Source organism: Mytilus galloprovincialis, chromosome 2 (assembly GCF_965363235.1).
Source record: "Mytilus galloprovincialis chromosome 2, xbMytGall1.hap1.1, whole genome shotgun sequence".
NCBI lineage: Eukaryota > Metazoa > Mollusca > Bivalvia > Mytilida > Mytilidae > Mytilus > Mytilus galloprovincialis.
The window spans coordinates 22,838,198-22,858,174 of NC_134839.1; the positions used below are offsets into that span (position 1 = coordinate 22,838,198).

The window sequence follows — 19,977 nt, forward strand, 5'->3', positions numbered from 1 at the left end:
CAGAGTCTATTTAATTGATTGATTGGTGCTTACTTTATGTCCAGTGACAAATAGTTCATGCACAATAAGGAAGAAACATAAAATGAATAGTTAAGGTAGGTTCTACCATGGATGTAATATTAAATATTACTTCCATGGTTCTACAAAGGGGTCAGGTGGAATGAGGGTAAGAGGGAACTTCGCCTTAAAGAGAATTATTTTAAGGATTCTAGAACTTGTTGACTGCAGAAGGCAGAACTCTCCCAACATCAGCAAGTTAACATCCAAATTAACAATTTTTTTTAATTTCTTAAAATCCAATCTTTCTCTGGTCTGTAAAAATTTCTCCTAATCTACTGGGGATTCATTTATTTTTCGTGTGTATAAATTTTCATGGATTGCTGAAAACCTGCATATTCCAGTGGCAGATCCAGAAATTTTCATAAGAGGGGGCCCGCTCCAGTCACGCTTCAGTGATTCCCTAAATAAGCAATCAAATTTTTTCCCAAAAAGGGGAGGCCAGGCTCCCTGCCACCCCGCCCCCCCTGTCACTACAAAAGTTTAATGTAAAGACTGCATAAGGATGTTAAAAATTGCTTAAATTACCTTATTAGAGTGACTGTGCCCAAGATTGTTTCAAATTGGTCCAATGGTTGAGAAAAGGAATGTATTAAAAAGTTTCTGGACAAAGACAAATTCAGTGTTGTGATTAAAGGTCTCTACACTTCTGGGTCAAGTGAACTAATTATGAAGGTTTAATCTTTCACATCACAGGTTAAGTGGACCTGTTTGAATAATACATATGCCAATAATTTCAACATCACATTTTTTTTCTTTCAATTGAGAAACCCTGAAAATGTGACAAATAAAACAGACTCTGCAAAAAGTATACTCATTTAATTATATGGTAGCTATATATATAGTGTACCAGATATTTGGTCAGACCTTAAAAAGTTGTAAGACTACAATTCCTGATCTAAAACAAAAAAAAACCACATTGCTCAATATCATTTCAACCGTAATTTCAAAACTATGTGATACCAAATTTGGCTTTTAAATTTACGATTTGATTTACAGAAATTTATAAAAGAAATTTATTGTGATCCCAAGTTTTGGTAACAAAATTAAACAAATTTTCAATGGTTACTAATTAATAATCAAATTACTTTACTTTCCCATTAATTTGCTATTGTGAGTCACAACAAAATGCTAGATGATGTCACTTATAAAGAACACTTCCTTTTTGCAGATCTTTGGAAAAGAAAGATAATATTTGCTGCTTGTCTTTATATTATCTTACAATCAGAAGAGAAACAGATGCCACCACAGAATCTTGTAAAATAAGAAATAATTCTCCTTAGATTGAAATTTAAATTTTTCTAAAATACCCTGTGCAAGCTTAATCTATGTTAAAATTTAGCTGTTTCAGAGTTAAAAGGTATCACACTTGATGTAGTGAAACAACCATTATGTATACCTAAAACAGATTAAACACCAAACGTCTATTAATACTGAAAGCTTAAAATATCTGAGTGCTAAAACAAATGACAGCACAATATCAATTAATTCCTTTTCAAAAAGAGATTCATTTAGAAAGGTTTCAAATTACTGTATACATAAAATAAAACTAAAAAAACAATATTACCTTCAACACCTCATAAAACTGACCACCATAAAAAGTAAAAACCCTTTGTCTGATCTTCAGTATGGATTTAACTGAAGTTATAAATATAACACCTATTGCAGACTATAGGGAAACATGAAATAAGACAGCCTGAAGGCTTCCAAACACATGTCTTGTAAGGACATTAAACATTTAACACGTATATTGAAAGAAAACATTCTATTTAAGATTAAAAGTTTTGTTGTTAAAGTATAGACATGATAGACACTTACAAGTTAAATAACTGTATTGTCTGTTAAGATATATGACTAACAGGCCCAAAGTGAAATGATTTGGTGATATTAAAATATGAATTTCTAGCGAGATTTCTAGTCATCTTCATTTTCATCAATACATTAAACATGAAACTTTTTGTCCCTATTATGTGGATGCATTATTTTTTGTAGGTACCAATTTTCGTTGATGCAGGTACATTTATATTTTTATGGATACAAATGTACTAGAATTTGAGTTTTTCAAATATTCTGCGTACAAGCCTATGGAAAATTTGCATTTTAATGAACAATTAAATTTGTTGTTCACCTAGCTTATACCAACAGAATCCAAGAAAGATATAGTGCTCTAGCATTACGGTAATAATTCACAGTATTGGGGTAAATATTGTGACTTTGCATTAAACTAAGTATTTAGTATCTTAAAAGTCAAATCAGGTTGAATAGATAACACTAAAAGTTTCAGGAACGCCATAAGACAAAGTACCATCTTGTTGACCTTGTTGACATAAAATGATTTTATCTTCCAAAGATGCAGGCATATCAAACTATTATATTCATAGACAGGTAATGGTTGGATATACATGGTTAAAAACCAAATTTTCTTACACAGTCTATCTTTTTGCTGATATGACCTTTTACTTTGACCCTACCCCAGATCTTTTCATTTGTTTGTCCCATCATTAAAAGCATTCAACTTGTTGATCAAAGGGAGATAATTCTAATTGAATGTTATCAAAAATTTCAAAATAGTTTCAAATATTAACATAGAAATAATTATCATAACTTTATTATTGCATAAAAGTAATTCAACACCAAACAACAAGAAAACATTTCATACGTATGTGCTATTCTTTTGTAAAAAGGAGACAATCAGTATCCAGACGGATGCTTTTGTGATTTTTTATAACCTCTTAGATCATGTGTAGATTTATTTCATATTTTGTCATGTCACAAACTTTAGAGCTTTTGGTTTGCTCATTATTGAAGTCTTATGTTGACCTTAATAGTGGCTTTAATCTATCTTGTAGTCTACAAGGTCATTAAGATGGTACTTTGGCCAATAATATGCTGATCAACAAAAAACATCATCAGATCAATTTGAGGAAAGTTTTAGATATTAATCCAAAAAATCATAGAAGTGATATTTACTGAAACTTATCTGCTCCTACAGTTTGTACCATATCCCATGTTAAAACAAATAATGACTGTTAAAGTCAACATTCTGTTCGAATTGTGACTGTTAAAGTCCAGTTTTTGAGGCCAAATACCCCCCTTTGGAAGTTCCTGGCTACAGGCCTGCTACACACCTACTAAAGTACTAAATCTGTTGCTGATAATAGTATTCTGTCCAGAGAGAGAGAGAGAGCTATATATTAAGTCTTTGAGTTGTGTTTAATAGAGGCATAACTTTTCCTGGAGAATTCTGATGATAATGTCAGTTTCTGAAACTTAGTTGGCCATGGGTAGGCAGGATGCAGTACCTGCATATACATATAGAAAAAACAAAGCGATTCAGAGCATCAGTTTCAGTCATTCAGTATTTAAGCTTTCTTTTAACAAGTATTTTGAATCTCTTAATTACATTTAGGAACACTATCCAATAAATGCCTTCACATATGAAAAATTAATTCTAAAGCTTAAAATTCTGAAGCATTTGTTTTCAACTCATGGTTTTTGAACTAGCACTAACTGTATTCATTATATATTGAAAAAAAATATCATTAACAAGAGGAATGTGAGATAAGAACCCAATTCAATGAGTAAATTTCATCAAACATGTAATCTTGACCATGTTGACATACATGATTTGCCATTAACAGATTAACATTGTCATTCAGTAGTAAAAATTTTAGTCAACATTTTCATTCCATTTCTAATAGACTTTATATATATAGCTAGAGAAACACAATCATTTGCGTTTCATACCACTTTCAACACTACTAGTGCTATTTAGTGGCTGACTGTTTTATTGGTGTCCAGAGGAAGCCAGAGTGCTCAATCAGAACCACTGACATTGGTAAGAAAACTTCCAATCCTCATCAATTAAGATTGGAACTCATAACCTCAGTGTTGACTGGCTAGTGATACAGTAGCTATATATAGTTAAACTACATAGACCACTGGGCCACCAAGCCATGTGGTAAATACAATGTATAAACCCAATAAGATGCTATTACATAAATGCATTAAAGAATAACGACCAAAGGTACCCAATAATGTCTGAATTGTCTTACTTTTTCTCTAGTCTGTCTACAGCATACATCATGAAGATATAAGAATCCTAAGTTTCCTTCTTTATGCTCCAATAAAAGATATTTATAACCTCACATTTGAACTGTACTTTTATCACATTATTTCAACTCTAATACATTTTATCCTAAGTTTCCTTCTTTATGCTCCAATAAAAGATATTTATAACCTCACATTTGAACTGTACTTTTATCACATTATTTCAACTCTAATACATAGTAATATGATCTGTAAATCAGCTCCATTAATGATACTTCATTGCTGTCAAATTTGGTGAAAATCCATCATTAAATCCATTTTAAAGTGTAAATTACTTTAAATATATGTCTGATATCAAAATTGTTTACAAAATCGTGGTGTCTTGGCACAACAAGCACCCTGAGGTGTAAATCCATGTCCTTTCACAAATAATGACTTAATTTTGGAGATATTACAGCTTTTAATGTCATAATTCACTTATTTTGTTATGTAAAATTAATCCACCTGTTAGGGGATTAAACTGTACTTTTTTCATTCATAAAAAATAAAGATAATATTAAGAGCACTTAGCTTATCTACTAACAAGTGTACATAAAATTCAATAGTTTCTAATCATCAAGAATAAAGGTTATCAAATTATCTATTTTAGAGTATTTTTTGTATGAATAACTCTATTATAACAACCACTCCAGTTGACCTAAAGTTACCACAGTGACACATATTAAAATTTATCATTAAATCCTATATTTCAATCACTTTTCAATACAATACAATACAGTTAGATCCACATTTTACCCAGAATAAATCCTCTCTCCCAACAGGTATTCATAAAAATTCCCTAAAATGCATTTATCATTTTTTTCGGTGAATTGTAAAAGTAGTTTCCACAAAATTAATCCAATGTTCACAAAAGAAAGTAAAAGTCCAGTTTGACGACCTTTATATGAAAATATCAGTACTGTTACACAATTATCTGTAAAAAGTACCTGGAGACACATTAACATGAGATAACAAACCAGTTACCCCAGACATCGCGGACACTTCCACATTTTTAATTCTATTTATTTTGTCTGATGTCGAACTGATAACTCTTTCACCTATCTGACCACATCACAAATTTTAAAATTTTAAAACTCCTATATTTAACCAATGCACTCGCAACATTCCATTTAAATTAAACTTTTATAAAACCTGATAAATTTAATTGAATCATGGCAACAATAAAGTTGTGGAGAAAAATTTATAATCTAAAAGGTATAAATAAAAATTGTAAGATAATTATTTAGTCATACAATTCAATTTATTGTTGTTTGGTATGTGACAGAATACATTTGAATGCTAAATAAACTTAGTTTTATCGTATTGTTTTGCAATTGGACAATGCCAGGCTCTATGTATATCTTTCAAACTTTTTGAATTAAATACTTTTTAAAGACTAGAGGTTTTATTCAGTTTTTATGTTGTTATAATTAATGTATTTTTAATGCACATATTTTGTTTCTGATATTACGATTTTGTTGAAAAAAATGTCATAGTTTGCCTTTACCCCCCATTAGACAGTCACATCAAAGGTAAAATCTAAGTCAATTTTTATTTGATTTAATAATTTAACATTTTTTGTTATTAATGTTAGCCTTAATCTAAAATATGAAAACTTAAAATGTTTGTATACTGTACAAATCATCCTCCCAAAATAAATGTGTCCCTACTAACCTGGTGACCTTTATATTAAACAAGTACAACTACGAGAAATTCCCTACATACATCTAGATCTATATTAAAAATCAAACATGAAGTAATGTATGAGCAATTAAATACATTTATTTTTTTATATGAATAAAATAAGATATTTGTCAACAAGACAATCTAACAATAACTATCAAAACGAATAAAAAACAAATTAGTATTGAAGATTTTATAAGTTTTGGTCTTCCTATTCTATATAATAATAAGATATTAATATCAAAACCCAATGAGACAACTTTCCACCAAAGATAAAATGATGTTAAAACTAGCAACTATATATTCTAAATGACAAATTGATACGACACAAGTTACAAATGTATACAACTTAGTAATGTCTTTTCCAAAAATTTCTTGCAAGGTATGCCCATTCATTAAAATTCTCCTTTTTTGTTAGAAAAAAACAGAAAAGTATGTTCTATGAAAGTCAACTTTGAAGTGTACAGTAAAGGTTATTTTTTTTTTAGTGTTTGCAATTTGTCTTTAATCCCAAATTCAAAAAGTAATTTATTCATGATATTGGTCACTTCCTTCCTTTTTAATTTTACCTGTGATACATGGACTAGAGTTTTAAGAAGGTTACAGTTCATGTGGAGCACTTGGCCCGAGAACACAGTTATTTCGTAGTGCATTTCTTTTAGACAATAAATTCAAATTAAAAAAATCGCACCTGCTCTTTCTCAAAAAGATTTTTACAGTGTAGTGTACTACCAGTGAGACAAATAATATCAAAATTATAGAAACTTCTACCAGCTCTAACTCAAAATATTGACAATTCTGTGTTAAGGGGGTGTAAAATTCAGTTTGACAGCTTCAGACGTGCTAAAATTTGACCTTTTAGAACTGGACCAATTTACTTCTTAACATAAAGATTCAGCACCCAATTTTTTTTTACATGTAATTACATCCCCCTACTTGATATTTCATGCATTTAATATCAAGAAATAAATTGGGAAAGTGTATCAAATAAGACATGCAAGTTATACACTGTTTACACTAGGGACTATATTCGTAGACAACGAAAACCAAAGGACGATAACTGTGTCCTTGGACCTAATAGGACAGAAAGACTTGACCAATCTTTATAAAACTTTGCATAACCTAAGCTTAGGCAATTGTGAGATAGGTTGCCAAGTTTCATGGCCATATGACATATATTAGAGACACTAGGGTCATTTTAATATAGACATTTGAATGTTTATTTTTGACGTGTAAATCAAATATCTTCAACTGTCAAGATTTTGGCCTTAAAATTTTAAATTTTGCAAAAATTTGCTTTTTAAATGCTCTTGAATATCAAATATTAAGTATTAAAAGCATCTGAACACTCTTTTATTTATCAGATGTATTGTAATTATTCCAAAGTTAAATTTATATAAGCCTATGCCTGAAAATAGAGATTTTCCAATTTAGGGACGCCTTATATAAATATGCATTTTTCTCAGCCAATTTGAAGATTTTGAAGTTTTTTATGCCTAATTTATTCTTTCATATATATAAAATGTACTTTAAATGTATAGAAAAGTGTCAAAAAGCATACCACATGAGTATAAAATGGTCTTGGGCCATGTAGTACTGAGAATTATTTAGAGTCGATTTAGGCGGTAGCCCATATTGACATATAAAAATGCACACAGAAGCTATTAGAAATGAAAATGTGTAACTTTTTGCTCATTTCTATGCTAAGGGGTTATGATACAAGAAGTCTAATTGCAAAAGGACTCTTGCTTTTAATTTTTTTAGAAACAATATGGTCTGATGGCCAGTTTTTTCACTTTTCAATGGAAAACTTGCATTTAGTTTTAGCCTTAATAGGCATAAAGTTGGACCACTTACTATCATACAGAGAAAAAAAATGGTAGCCTATGAAAGGAGTAAGGTGTACTGAGTATAATAAAGTGCTTTTTTTACAGATTTAGTGAAATATTTGTGATGGACTACAGATTTGATGTACAAAGCTCTTCACATTTTACATACATCTATTAGGCCGTTTAACCATGGCCGTGAATACAAATATCTGCACTTTTTTTCTGTGATAATCTACTTTTCTCTATATCCAGAGTTCACAAATGGTTAATTAAATTTGATTTAATCATAGAAACACAAATATCAGGAACAAAAAAGCTGTCAGATAGAAAGTCAGCATGCCTCTTAGCCATAAAATGTAAACTGCTTTAAAATGCTTATTATAGCCGTAGAATGCCAAAATGGCACATTTTAACAGAATTTCTGTAAACCAAAGATGTAAATCCTTTACTTTGATTGATTTTGACAAACTGAAACCAGCAAATCATTCAGGAAAGTTGCCAAAGTACAGAATCTAGATTTCAGGAATCCATCTCTTAGGCCCGAGAACACAGTTATTTCGTAGTGCATTTCTTTTAGACAATAAATTCAAATTAAAAAAATCGCACCTGCTCTTTCTCAAAAAGATTTTTACAGTGTAGTGTACTACCAGTGAGACAAATAATATCAAAATTATAGAAACTTCTACCAGCTCTAACTCAAAATATTGACAATTCTGTGTTAAGGGGGTGTAAAATTCAGTTTGACAGCTTCAGACGTGCTAAAATTTGACCTTTTAGAACTGGACCAATTTACTTCTTAACATAAAGATTCAGCACCCAATTTTTTTTTACATGTAATTACATCCCCCTACTTGATATTTCATGCATTTAATATCAAGAAATAAATTGGGAAAGTGTATCAAATAAGACATGCAAGTTATACACTGTTTACACTAGGGACTATATTCGTAGACAACGAAAACCAAAGGACGATAACTGTGTCCTTGGACCACTTTATCCTACCAGATTAAACTAGTATCATATAGGTTAATTTTTATACCTTATACGCTGTAAACTTGGCATACATTTTTATACAATAGTCAATACTAATGAATAATGAAAAGATTGCCTTCCTTTAAAGTTTTGTGTTCTATAAATATCTGGTTAGTGAAGCATTGTGACCATCAGATAACTACAACCAAACACCTCAGGTTCACTTAATAGTGCACTCATAATTCAAATACATTTTTCTGATGGATAAGTTTCAAAGGCATTCTAATCAAAATTATTGAAGCCTACCGACATGGTGAGAAACACAGAATATGGTCCTGAATATTGTATATATCTTCACCTGAACTTTAAGCCACCAATACAAAATAAATGACCAAGTAGGGATTGACATAATTGCATGATTTCAACAGACCACATAAACCAGTGGTCCAGTCAATTTCAGAAGTAGATGGAATCCCCCAACAAAAAATGAATCAGCAATAGGGATTGACATATCTAAATACTTATAATCCAAGAACAATTTGACTATGTGTTCTTCCTTTGTTTTCTTTAAAAAAAAGTATTAATTACTATAGGTATGTTCTGTAAATGATAAATTTCAATTATTTGCATACTCTATAATTTTCTATTATGATCTTCAAAAAAATTAAGGTGAAACATGCATCAGTGAGACAGCAACCCAGTTAAAACATAAAAATAAAGACGTCTGAATGGTAATATGATCTTCATTAATAAACATATGTACATGCTCAAAGTGTGTCAAATCTTAGGACTAAGTAGAGACTATCAAATATCTGTCAAAATCAAGTCTTTTCATAGTATAAATGAAATATCTTTGGCTTGACATCTTGTATAGGCAATACTCTGTTGTTAAAAACCATATGTTGACCTTTAAATGTCCTTTTTTCCCTTGTCATTGTGTTGCAATATCACTGGCATGTACAGATGCATTACTGATCCTGGACTATAAGATAAGATAAGATAAGATAAGATAAGAATTTTATTAATCTAATCAAGAACCCATAAAGGGCATCGTGTTACAACACAATATGATTGGAAAAAGCAAAACAGAAAACTAATACCATACTACAACGTTATGGACATATACTATAACGTAAATATGTCTCAATGCAATGCTGTTTTTATCATCGAAAGTTGACAAAATGCAGTTAATAAAAGAGAAAACAAGTACAATGTAATTGTATCTAGTGTATATATTTAAAACTTCATGTCTGTATTTTTAGTCATACATGAATTACTTTTATACATTGGTACCCATGGAAGCAATTTCCCAATTTCTTTTGACATGATGCCTGCATTACTCCATGTTATTGTGCTCAGACAGTTTAATTATGATGAATATTTTCCTTCTTGTGAACAAATGCGAAATACAAGATTAAATGTAAATTCTATCACTTATTGGCAAGATTCAATAGTCATCATACCTGTAAAATTTACCTAAAAAATCAGCATTTAACTATTAACCTGCTTTTTGTTGTAAGGGAGTTTGTTTCCATGCAACAAGTCCCCCCCCCCCCCCTTTTAAATCAAATGGCAGCTCCCTTACAAGAGAAAATTAAGTTTGAGACTATGGTGCTCAACCTGAATTTCATATGTTATAAGAATAATTACTCATAGAGTTTCTGCTAAAAATTTGTTGAGAAAATGAGAAAATTTCTGAGTGGAACTGGTCATCTCAATTCTTGAACTGAGTAAAGCTCTCACAAAGGTTTTTCCATAAAATCCTTTTGTTAACTTGTAATTTTACCGATCACTCTACTTGAGTATGATCAACTTAAAGTTAAAGTTTTGGTGAGAGACAGCTTATGTCTGACCATGAGAACTTGAAGTCTGTACTTAAAAGAAAGAAGGGCATATGGACCCACAGCACCTCCCCATTTTTTTATATTTTTTTATGGAAGTGCATGGATGTCTCTTTATCTTTCAGACCTTGAGAGACTGATATTTTCCCCTCTTTGTTATATGCATTTCCTTTATCAATGTGTTATTTTTCTATTTTTTGTAAAAAAAAAAGGGGGGGGGGGTATTATTTCTACAAAAATTTATGAAGGATGCATAGTGACTCCATGTCCAATCAATATGTTGCAGTTGGTAGGGTCAGATGTATCCACTGAGATAATGAAACATCATTTCCACCATTCTGAAATCAATAATACATAGTTTATATTACATAAATGATTTTACAAGTCCTGTTACTAAATTTCATTCTTCTTCTAGGTCTTCTTTGATGTATATAATTGTAAAGTCAGTGTCGGTTTTAAAATTCCGGAAATCAAAGGTCAAATGTACTTTTATCAATGGTAAAACTGTATTAATTTACAGTGGATTTGAAAATAATTGTAAATTTTTCATTGCAAATCGTCTTTTAAATACGAACTATGTTTAGGAGCTCAGACCAAACCAAATTACATCTAAGGTTCTAAACGAGTTAGCCAACGAAATAGCACCAATACTCAGCATCATCTTTCAACAGTCATATGAATCTGGAGAATTACCAATAGACTTGAAATCAGCCAACGTCTGTCCTATCTTTAAAAAAGGCCAAAAATACAAAGCAGAAAACTACCGCCCAGTATCGTTAACGTGTACAGCCTGCAAAATCATGGAACACGTAATTACCAGCAACATCATGACTCACTCGGACAAACATAATACCCTACATCCTATGCAGCATGGGTTCCGCAAAAAAATATCATGCGAAACTCAACTTATCGAGTTCATAGATGATATCACACAAAACCTGGACGAAGGAAAGCAAACTGATTGCTTATTCATGGACTTCTGACAAGGCTTTTGACAAAGTAAGCCATTCACTACTGATCCATAAACTAAGGCAATACGGGATTGATCGAAAAACCAGCAGATGGATCCAGAGTTTCCTAAGTGGTAGACAACAGTCAGTAGTGGTTAAAGGTGTAAGCTCTGGCTTCATTGACGTAGAATCAGGTGTACCACAGGGTTCAGCCCTTGGACCAGCACTCTTCCTCTACTACATTAATGATATGCCAGAGGGGGTTCGATCTAGAACACGATTGAAAGTTTGCCGACGGCACAATCATTTATCTAACAATAACATCAGATGCAGGTACCACAACACTGCAAGAGGATCTGAACAAATTATCAGACTGGGAACAACGATGGCTCATGAAATTCAACGCAGACAAATGCAATGTCATGACCATCAGCAAGAAAAGAAATCCAATCACAAAAGATATATCCTGCATGGCCATGTACTGGAGAGAGTATCGGATACATAACATCTGCCAAAAAGCAAATAAAACTATTGGGTTTTTAAAAAGAAATCTAAACATCAACAACAAACAACTGAAAGAACATGCATACAAGTCATTAGTAAGACCAACACTAGAATATGCAAGCGTAGTCTGGGACCCCCATCAACAAAACAACAAGAAAAAATTGAGATGGTACAACGCAGAGGGGCTAGGTATGTTACCAACAAATACCGTAACACATCATCAGTAGACGCCATGATATATAGCAACTCGAGTGGCAACAATTAGAAGAGAGGAGATCAACAACAATGATGTGCATGAAGTACAAAATTACTAATTGCCTAGTTGATATAGATGCAACATTAAGGCTTATTCCAACAAGCCGAGCATCAAGATCAACTCGTCCTGGATGTTTCCAGGTTCCACTTTGTAAAACTGATATAAGGAAAATGTCATTCTATCCAAAAATCAATACGGGAATGGAATACCTTACCACTTTCCACTACCACCGCCCTGAGTCTTGAATGCTTTAAGGCTCGGCTAACAAAATAGACAAAACACTTGTTTTTAAAGAGCACCTGTATATAGGATTTTAACTTTCACAAAATGTAAATATAATTAAATTTTCTTTGGACTTTCATGCGCAACACACAGTGGCAGAATAAGCAGACAGCTAAGAAGAAGAAGAAGAAGAAGAAGAACCAGAGACATGTTGTTTGTGCTGTTTTTAGACCCTTCTACAACGAAATTTGTTTTACATGCACACGTATAAAAATTGCGGTTTTTATCCAACGCAATCATAGGTTTGAACGTAGTTTTCAATTTAGACTCGTATATATATATATATATATTGAGTACTGGAAGTTTACTCAGGGGAGCTGTTATCGTAAGTCGAAGCCAATATCAACTAATAAATGAACTTTGCTTTCCTAGAATAATTTATCAACCAGTATACATCCAAGGGATTTAGTGTAAAGAAGTATACTGGGCATTCTTTTTCATGCTTTGCTATATGGTGGTGTCTTTTTTTCCTTCGACTTATGACTGTTTCTTTCGACTTGGTATCGGCTTCTCTCCCTTTTAAATAATATTGTTCTTATAAAATAATAAAGCAACATGTTTAAGCATTATCGAGGGATGAAGGACCTTTATCGGGACTCGGGGATCTGGTGTTTTTAAGCTCGGGATTTCGGGATTGACCCTTCCGGGATCCGGGACTTCGTTTTTCGAATTTTTTGTTTCTTATATTTTTGCGATAACACCTGACATACAGATATACATAAGAATGAAACATATAAAAGCAAATTGCACCAACATAACTTTAACCATTTAGTCTATTCCAGATTTGACATTTTTTGATAACTATAGGCCTCCGCCAATTCCTGTCTATATTTTTAGCATTCGTTGGTCAAATGTTGTATGATTAATTAGCTTGGACTTTAAAAGCAACCACAACATCAAATACAAATAAATACATGCACAATATTACCTTCTCATCTTGTACTCGGGAAGCATGGTGTCACAGAGTATCCAATGATCCAACTGTATTCTATATGATCTACGAATTAACACAGAAACTGAACTATCAATACATGTTCATTGATCTGGATGATGGGTCTTTTGTCAGTCCACCATATCATCTTCACATATACCATTCATCAAAATAACCTAACATCTATTATTTTAGTCAGCATAAACGATCTGTTTAAGAGACAAGAGGATTTTAAATAAAATTTAAAGACCACACACGACCCGATTTTTTAAGCTAAAATTGGATGTAAATTGTGTATACATATATTTGTATACATATCTTTTATTACAATTTTTACATTTTTTACATTTTAATTGTCGGTATAACATGTAGACATTGCTTCCTTTTGGAGCTTCAATATATTTTTGTATTGTGTCAGATATATGCAATTGCCTTATACATGATTAACAAAATTTAAGGGAAAATCCTGATATTCTTCTTATCACATGTATCCATATGAAAAGCACCTGCAGCGCTTCAATTTATATCTCAATTTTCCTGCTGCTCTGTCGTAATTTCCGATCACTACGTTAATTTTCTCCAGAAAACCGATTATTTGAAAAACAATTTATAACAAATTTATTCATAACCATATTTGTAATATTTTTCAAATAATTAGACATGTTATATCCCGACTATCGTGCTAAGTATGGTTATTGAGAACATTCATCAAGTAAAAGTTGGAAACACATTGGCTGGTTGACACCATAAATAATGTATTTTGTATCACAGTTTTGAAGGCTTTTTTACGGAACTTATAAAAATTATACAGCTGACTATGCGGTATACGGGCTTAGACCGTTGTTGAAGGCCGTACAGTGATCTATAGTTGTTAATTTCTGTGTCTTTTTGGTCTCTTGTGGAGAGTTTTCTCATTGGTAATCATACCACATCTTCTTTTTTATATATGTATTTCCAATGGTACCTATATAACATGATGGATAGATACGGAAAACTCTAAAATAACGAGGTACTAAGTGACAAAAGCACAAAAACCAATAACAATGCACAGTTTCTGAAACCAAGCTCAAAATACGGTGGAAAGTTTTTTAGCAAGATAAAAAGAAATCATCGTGTTGATCAGATTTTAAAAATACAGATCCTGCGACAGGAAATAAATAATATATATGTTCTGGTTCGTGTAATATTTGCCACTGAACTTTTTAATACAATGATTCTTTACTGAATTCATGCGTTGTCGTGACCTATCGTTGATTTGTCTATGTATGGATTTATTCAATATAAAGGTACAATTCGAATCGTATAATAATGACGAATTATTAACAGAAGAGCATCTTGTTTCCTTAGAAACCAATACTAATTCGTCATTTCGATATCTATTTTTACTTTTATTGTAATGCATCGATGTTCATGTTTACACTTTCTACGTATCTATCATATTTTATAATATTCCATACACTTAAAACTGTCGAAAAAAATCACCACTTTGAGAGGGATATCTCCGGCATAAGAATTCATCCAATAATTTCGGTCATAGTAGAATTTTAATAAATTTTGTATTGCTGATCTTTTATCCTTTTTACATGTTCTATCTTTATTAGTTCTCAAGATAATAGACAAAAACGCTTAAATAAGTAACAAAAAAAAAATAGTTTTTCAAGGGCCATAACTCCTACAAGTTATCATCCAATGGTATCGATTTTTTTTTTTGCAGGTTTCTAGTTCTTGTATTGATGATTTTTTTTGGTGTCTGATACACCGGTGCATTTATGGTTTTAAGATAAAAGGCCACAAACCAAAATTAGTAGAAAAAAAAGGTCATTTTTGGGTAGTAACTCCTATGAGAAGTCATCAGGGTTGAGTTCAATATCCTAGCAGCTACGTAGCTGCTATGTTGAGTTCAATATCCTAGCAGCTACGTAGCTGCTATGTTGAGTTCAATATCCTAGCAGCTACGTAGCTGCTATGATATTGAACTCAACCCTGATAATTTCTTGAATTAGGTAATAGGTTTATCTTGATATTTTTTTCATGACACCCCTTACCTATACAAAAATCAATTAAGTAAAAGAAAAAGCATCACAATTTTGGTTTTTATTAAAATGTTCCTTTTCCCATCACTTTGCGTCCGGCGTCCGTCGTCGTAGTCCGTCGTCCGTCGTCCGTCGTCGTCCGTCGTCGTTAACTTTTACAAAAATCTTCTCCTCTGAAACTACTCGGCCAAATTTAACCAAACTTGGCCACAATCATCATTTGGGTATCTAGCTTTAAAAATGTGTCCGGTGACCCGGCCAACCAACCAAGATGGCCGCCATGGCTAAAAATAGAACATAGGGGTACAAAGCAGTTTTTGGCTTATAACTCAAAAACCAAAGCATTTAGAGCAAATCTGACGGAATAAAATAGTTTATCAGGTCAAGATCTATCTGCCCTGAAATTTTCAGATGAATCGGACAACTCGTTGTTGGGTTGCTGCCCCTAAATTGGTAATTTTAAGGAAATTTTACTGTTTTTGGTTATTATCTCGAATATTATTATAGATAGAGATAAACTGTAAAGAGCAATAATGTTCAGCAAAGTAAGATTTACAAATAAGTCATGATCAACATGACCGAAATGGTCAGTTGACTCCTTTAGGAGTTATTGCCCTTTTTAGTCTATTTTTAACCATTTTTCTTAAATCTTAGTAATCTGTTACAAAAATCTTCTCCTCTGAAACTACTTGGCCAAATTAATCCAAACTTTGCCACAATCATTTAGGGGTATATAGTTTTAAAATGTGTCCGGTGACCCGGCCAACCAACCAAGATGGCTGCCTTGGCTAAAAATAGAACATATGGGTAAAATGCAGTTTTTGGCTTATAACTCAAAAACCAAGGCATTTAGAGCAAATCTGACGGTGGTAAAAGTGTTTATCAGGTTAAGATCTATCTGCCCTGAAATTTTCAGATGAATCAGACAACCCTTTGTTGGGTTGCTGCCCCTGAATTGGTAATTTTAAGGAAATTTGGCTGTTTTTGGTTATTATCTTGAATATTATTATAGATAGAGATAAACTGTAAACAGCAATAATATTTAGCAAAGTAAGATTTACAAATAAGTCCAGATGACTGCAATGGTCAATTGACCCCTTAATGAGTTATTGTCCTTTATAGTCAATTTTTAACAATTTTTCATAAAATTTGTAAAATGTTACTAACATTTCCACTGAAACTACTGGGCCAACTTCATTATAGATAGAGATAATTGTAAGCAGCAAGAATGTTCAGTAAAGTAAGATGTACAAACACACCACCATCACCAAAAAACAATTTTGTCATGAATCCATCTGCTTCCTTTGTTTAATATTCACATAGACCAAGGTGAGCGACACAGGCTCTTTAGATCCTCTAGTTTATGTTTGTAATAAGTATGATAAGCCAAAAGTTAAACTACCAATATATAAGTTTGGGGCCATCTTTAGTCGTAAAATATTTAGTTTTAATTAGTTCCCTGAGAAATATGCCACATTGTTGTTACTACATGAATAAATACATGAATTCTATACTTTAGTAAAGATTGAAAGACTTTTTGAAAAAAATATTGGGATGTGAAATTAATTCAGGGAAAATTGACGAAACCTCTTTCATATCAATAAAATGATATTCATAGCAGTAACATATCAATTTTAAGCATTAGAAAATCATGAGAAAACTCTACTTCTTACATGTCTTATTTCAGTGTCAATTTTCTGTCGCAACTCTTTTAACTACAGTCACGTAGTTATTCTATATTTTTCATAAAATAATTTGAAAGTTAAATATTTCTGAACTTAAAAGGAATACTTTTTTTAAAAGTTAAACATACCTTAACTGGATCGTTCTGTCTTTGTATAACACTGCAATAGTTATAACCCTTAGCTAAGTTTTCCTCAAATGCAAAAATCCACTACTATTAGTTATTTTAGGTTAATATGTTTGTCTTAGTCCTTCAGAATGAGACTGTAATTGGAATGTTTAAAATCTATCCTGCGGTATTGTGATGTGAAGTATTACTTATATCCACTAAGTATATACCTATGTAATTAAGTTGCTCTCAGCAAGACGTGCTGTATAGTGTTCAATATATCTTACTTATAGTGATCATCCAAAATGTGTTTCCAACTACAGTAATATCTTACAGATTTTTTAGAAGTGTTGTTGGATAATGTATACTGTCGGATTATAACATGGCATTTTTCGTATCAGTCCAAAGTTCAATATCAGCCCATATGCAGAAGGCTGTATGAAAATGACTTGTTATGATCTTTTTGTCATATGCTTCAACAATGGAGAAAAATAACAATTTTAATATATTGATCCTTTTTTTAAAGTGGTTCTCAAGTAAAAGTTAAAAAAAAAAGTGAAAAGTTTATGGACGTCGGACGCCAAATGGGATACATCCGATATGAAATATTTATCTCATATGCCTCAACAGAGGAGAAAAACAGTATACCATATTTTTATATTGGCGATAAACAAAAATAAACAACACATAATGAACACTGTTTGGAAAAGTCAACATTTGTAAAGTAACTTTCTGAATTATGCTGGAAACTTTGAAAATTGCATTTATCATATTATTTTTTTTTTTTATTTGATTTTACGCATATATATTTCCTATTTGCTAATGATTGTTATGTATTCTACTTTGTTATGTTTTTCACTGAAAACGCAGCATTGAGGGTTTTTTCACCTAAATTTGCCGAGTAACTCAAGAATGACTTAGTACAGGATTTTTTTCCAGAGAATCCGGAGGATTATACCTGGTTTAACAGCTAGCTAAATAAAACCTACGAAGGACTACAGTAACACAATGTGACATAAAAGAAAAGAACAGGCCTAAACAGAAAAGACAGAACTGTTTAGAACAAATTCATGAATAAACAGAAAAACAGTTTGATTCCAATAATGATTTCATGCAGGTTACCACTGGTAAATTGTACCAAGAAATAATCCCGTATTGTAGCATTGTCAGTTTGTCTTTGACACTTGAAAATCTATATGCTATCTGCAAGGCTGCTTTTTTAAATCAACATGTTTCCTTCGACTTTTTTCTTGTATTCTTCCAAGATTTTGAATTTTAGACAGTAATGAAAAAAAAATGTGTGTGTTTTCATCGAAATTATGAAATTTACGTACAAATATTTAATATCCACATAGACGCCAGTTGACTTATTATAAAGTTGTCTCATAGGCAGATCATACCACATCTTCTTGTTTTTGTATTTGATAACTTGATTTTGTATAAGATGCAGAAACAAGAAATTGTACATCGATGGACAATACTTTTTCAGTAACACAAAATAAAAGAAAACCGGTGTGCTACTAATGCCTACCAGTATATTAATGTACTTCACCAGTAAGTAACAATAATTGGTGGAATTAAATGTTAAATAATAACTATAAAACACCTATTGTTGTAGTCATATTTTAAATATTAAAATATTCAGTTATGTATCGATAAACGATATATGATCAAGGGTTTTGATAACATTGTGAAAATTCAAAACTAATATTGATATCGGAATATTGAATCATATTTTAACAAATAATAACGTTCAGCACAAATTGAACCAGTCGTGACAATTGTTTAGATTTTCTTTTAAGTTATTTGAGTTTATTTGATTGGTTGACGGACATATTCTACATGACCAGCATTTTGTAAAAATAAACTGTTAGAAGTTAGTGGTTTTCATACTTTTCTATCCAAAATCCAAGAAGACTGCCACTCCAAATCAACTAAATACCAACAGTTTCGCCATATTTTGAAAAAAATACATGAAATTTTCAATATGAGCAATACTGTCGGTTGTAAACAAAATCATTATAAAATACTGTGAGTATCATCCAATCAAAAGCCATGCATAAATGCCTACAATGATCAGTAAACTATGTCTCTAGTATATACAAAGATGCATATGGCTTATATAGATTGTAATCTAAAAAATCTCCTTACCAGTTTAACTGTTTATGTAAAAGATAGGCGGAAGATACTAAAATCATAGTGAAATTCAAAAGTCTGAAACGAACTGACAATAGATATAGGAAGATGTGGTATGAGTGCCAATGAGACAACTCTCCATCCAATAGATATAGGAAGATGGGGTATGGGTGCCAATGAGACAACTCTACTGACAATAGATATAGGAAGATGGGGTATGAGTGCCAATGAGACAAATCTACTGACAATAGATATAGGAAGATGGGGTATGAGTGCCAATGAGACAACTCTACTGACAATAGATATAGGAAGATTGGGTATGAGTGCCAATGAGACAACTCTCCATCCAATAGATATAGGAAGATGGGGTATGAGTGCCAATGAGACAACTCTACTGACAATAGATATAGGAAGATGGGGTATAGGTGCCAATGAGACAACTCTACTGACAATAGATATAGGAAGATGGGGTATGAGTGCCAATGAGACAACTCTATTGACAATAGATATAGGAAGATGGGGTATGAGTGCCAATGAGACAACAATCCAACCAATAGATATAGGAAGATGGGGTATGAGTGCCAATGAGACAACTCTACTGACAATAGATATAGGAAGATGG

The 19,977-nt window shown here is 31.9% G+C and overlaps 1 protein-coding gene across 3 annotated transcripts in view; it reads right to left on the minus strand.

Annotated features, from left to right (window-relative positions):
- Positions 1–13,414, minus strand: part of LOC143063162 (breast cancer anti-estrogen resistance protein 3 homolog) — a 55,590-nt gene extending 42,176 nt beyond the window's left edge. Inside the window, exon 1 of one of the 3 annotated variants that reach the window (XM_076235148.1) lies at positions 13,392–13,414. In XM_076235148.1, the coding sequence (XP_076091263.1) occupies positions 13,392–13,399 (8 nt within the window). In that variant the 5' untranslated portion in view covers positions 13,400–13,414. Of the gene's footprint in view, positions 1–1,624; positions 1,680–4,112; positions 4,215–13,391 lie in introns of those variants that run through there. The other 2 variants (XM_076235147.1, XM_076235151.1) reach the window with 2 other exon arrangements.
- Positions 13,415–19,977: the final 6,563 nt, after the last annotated feature.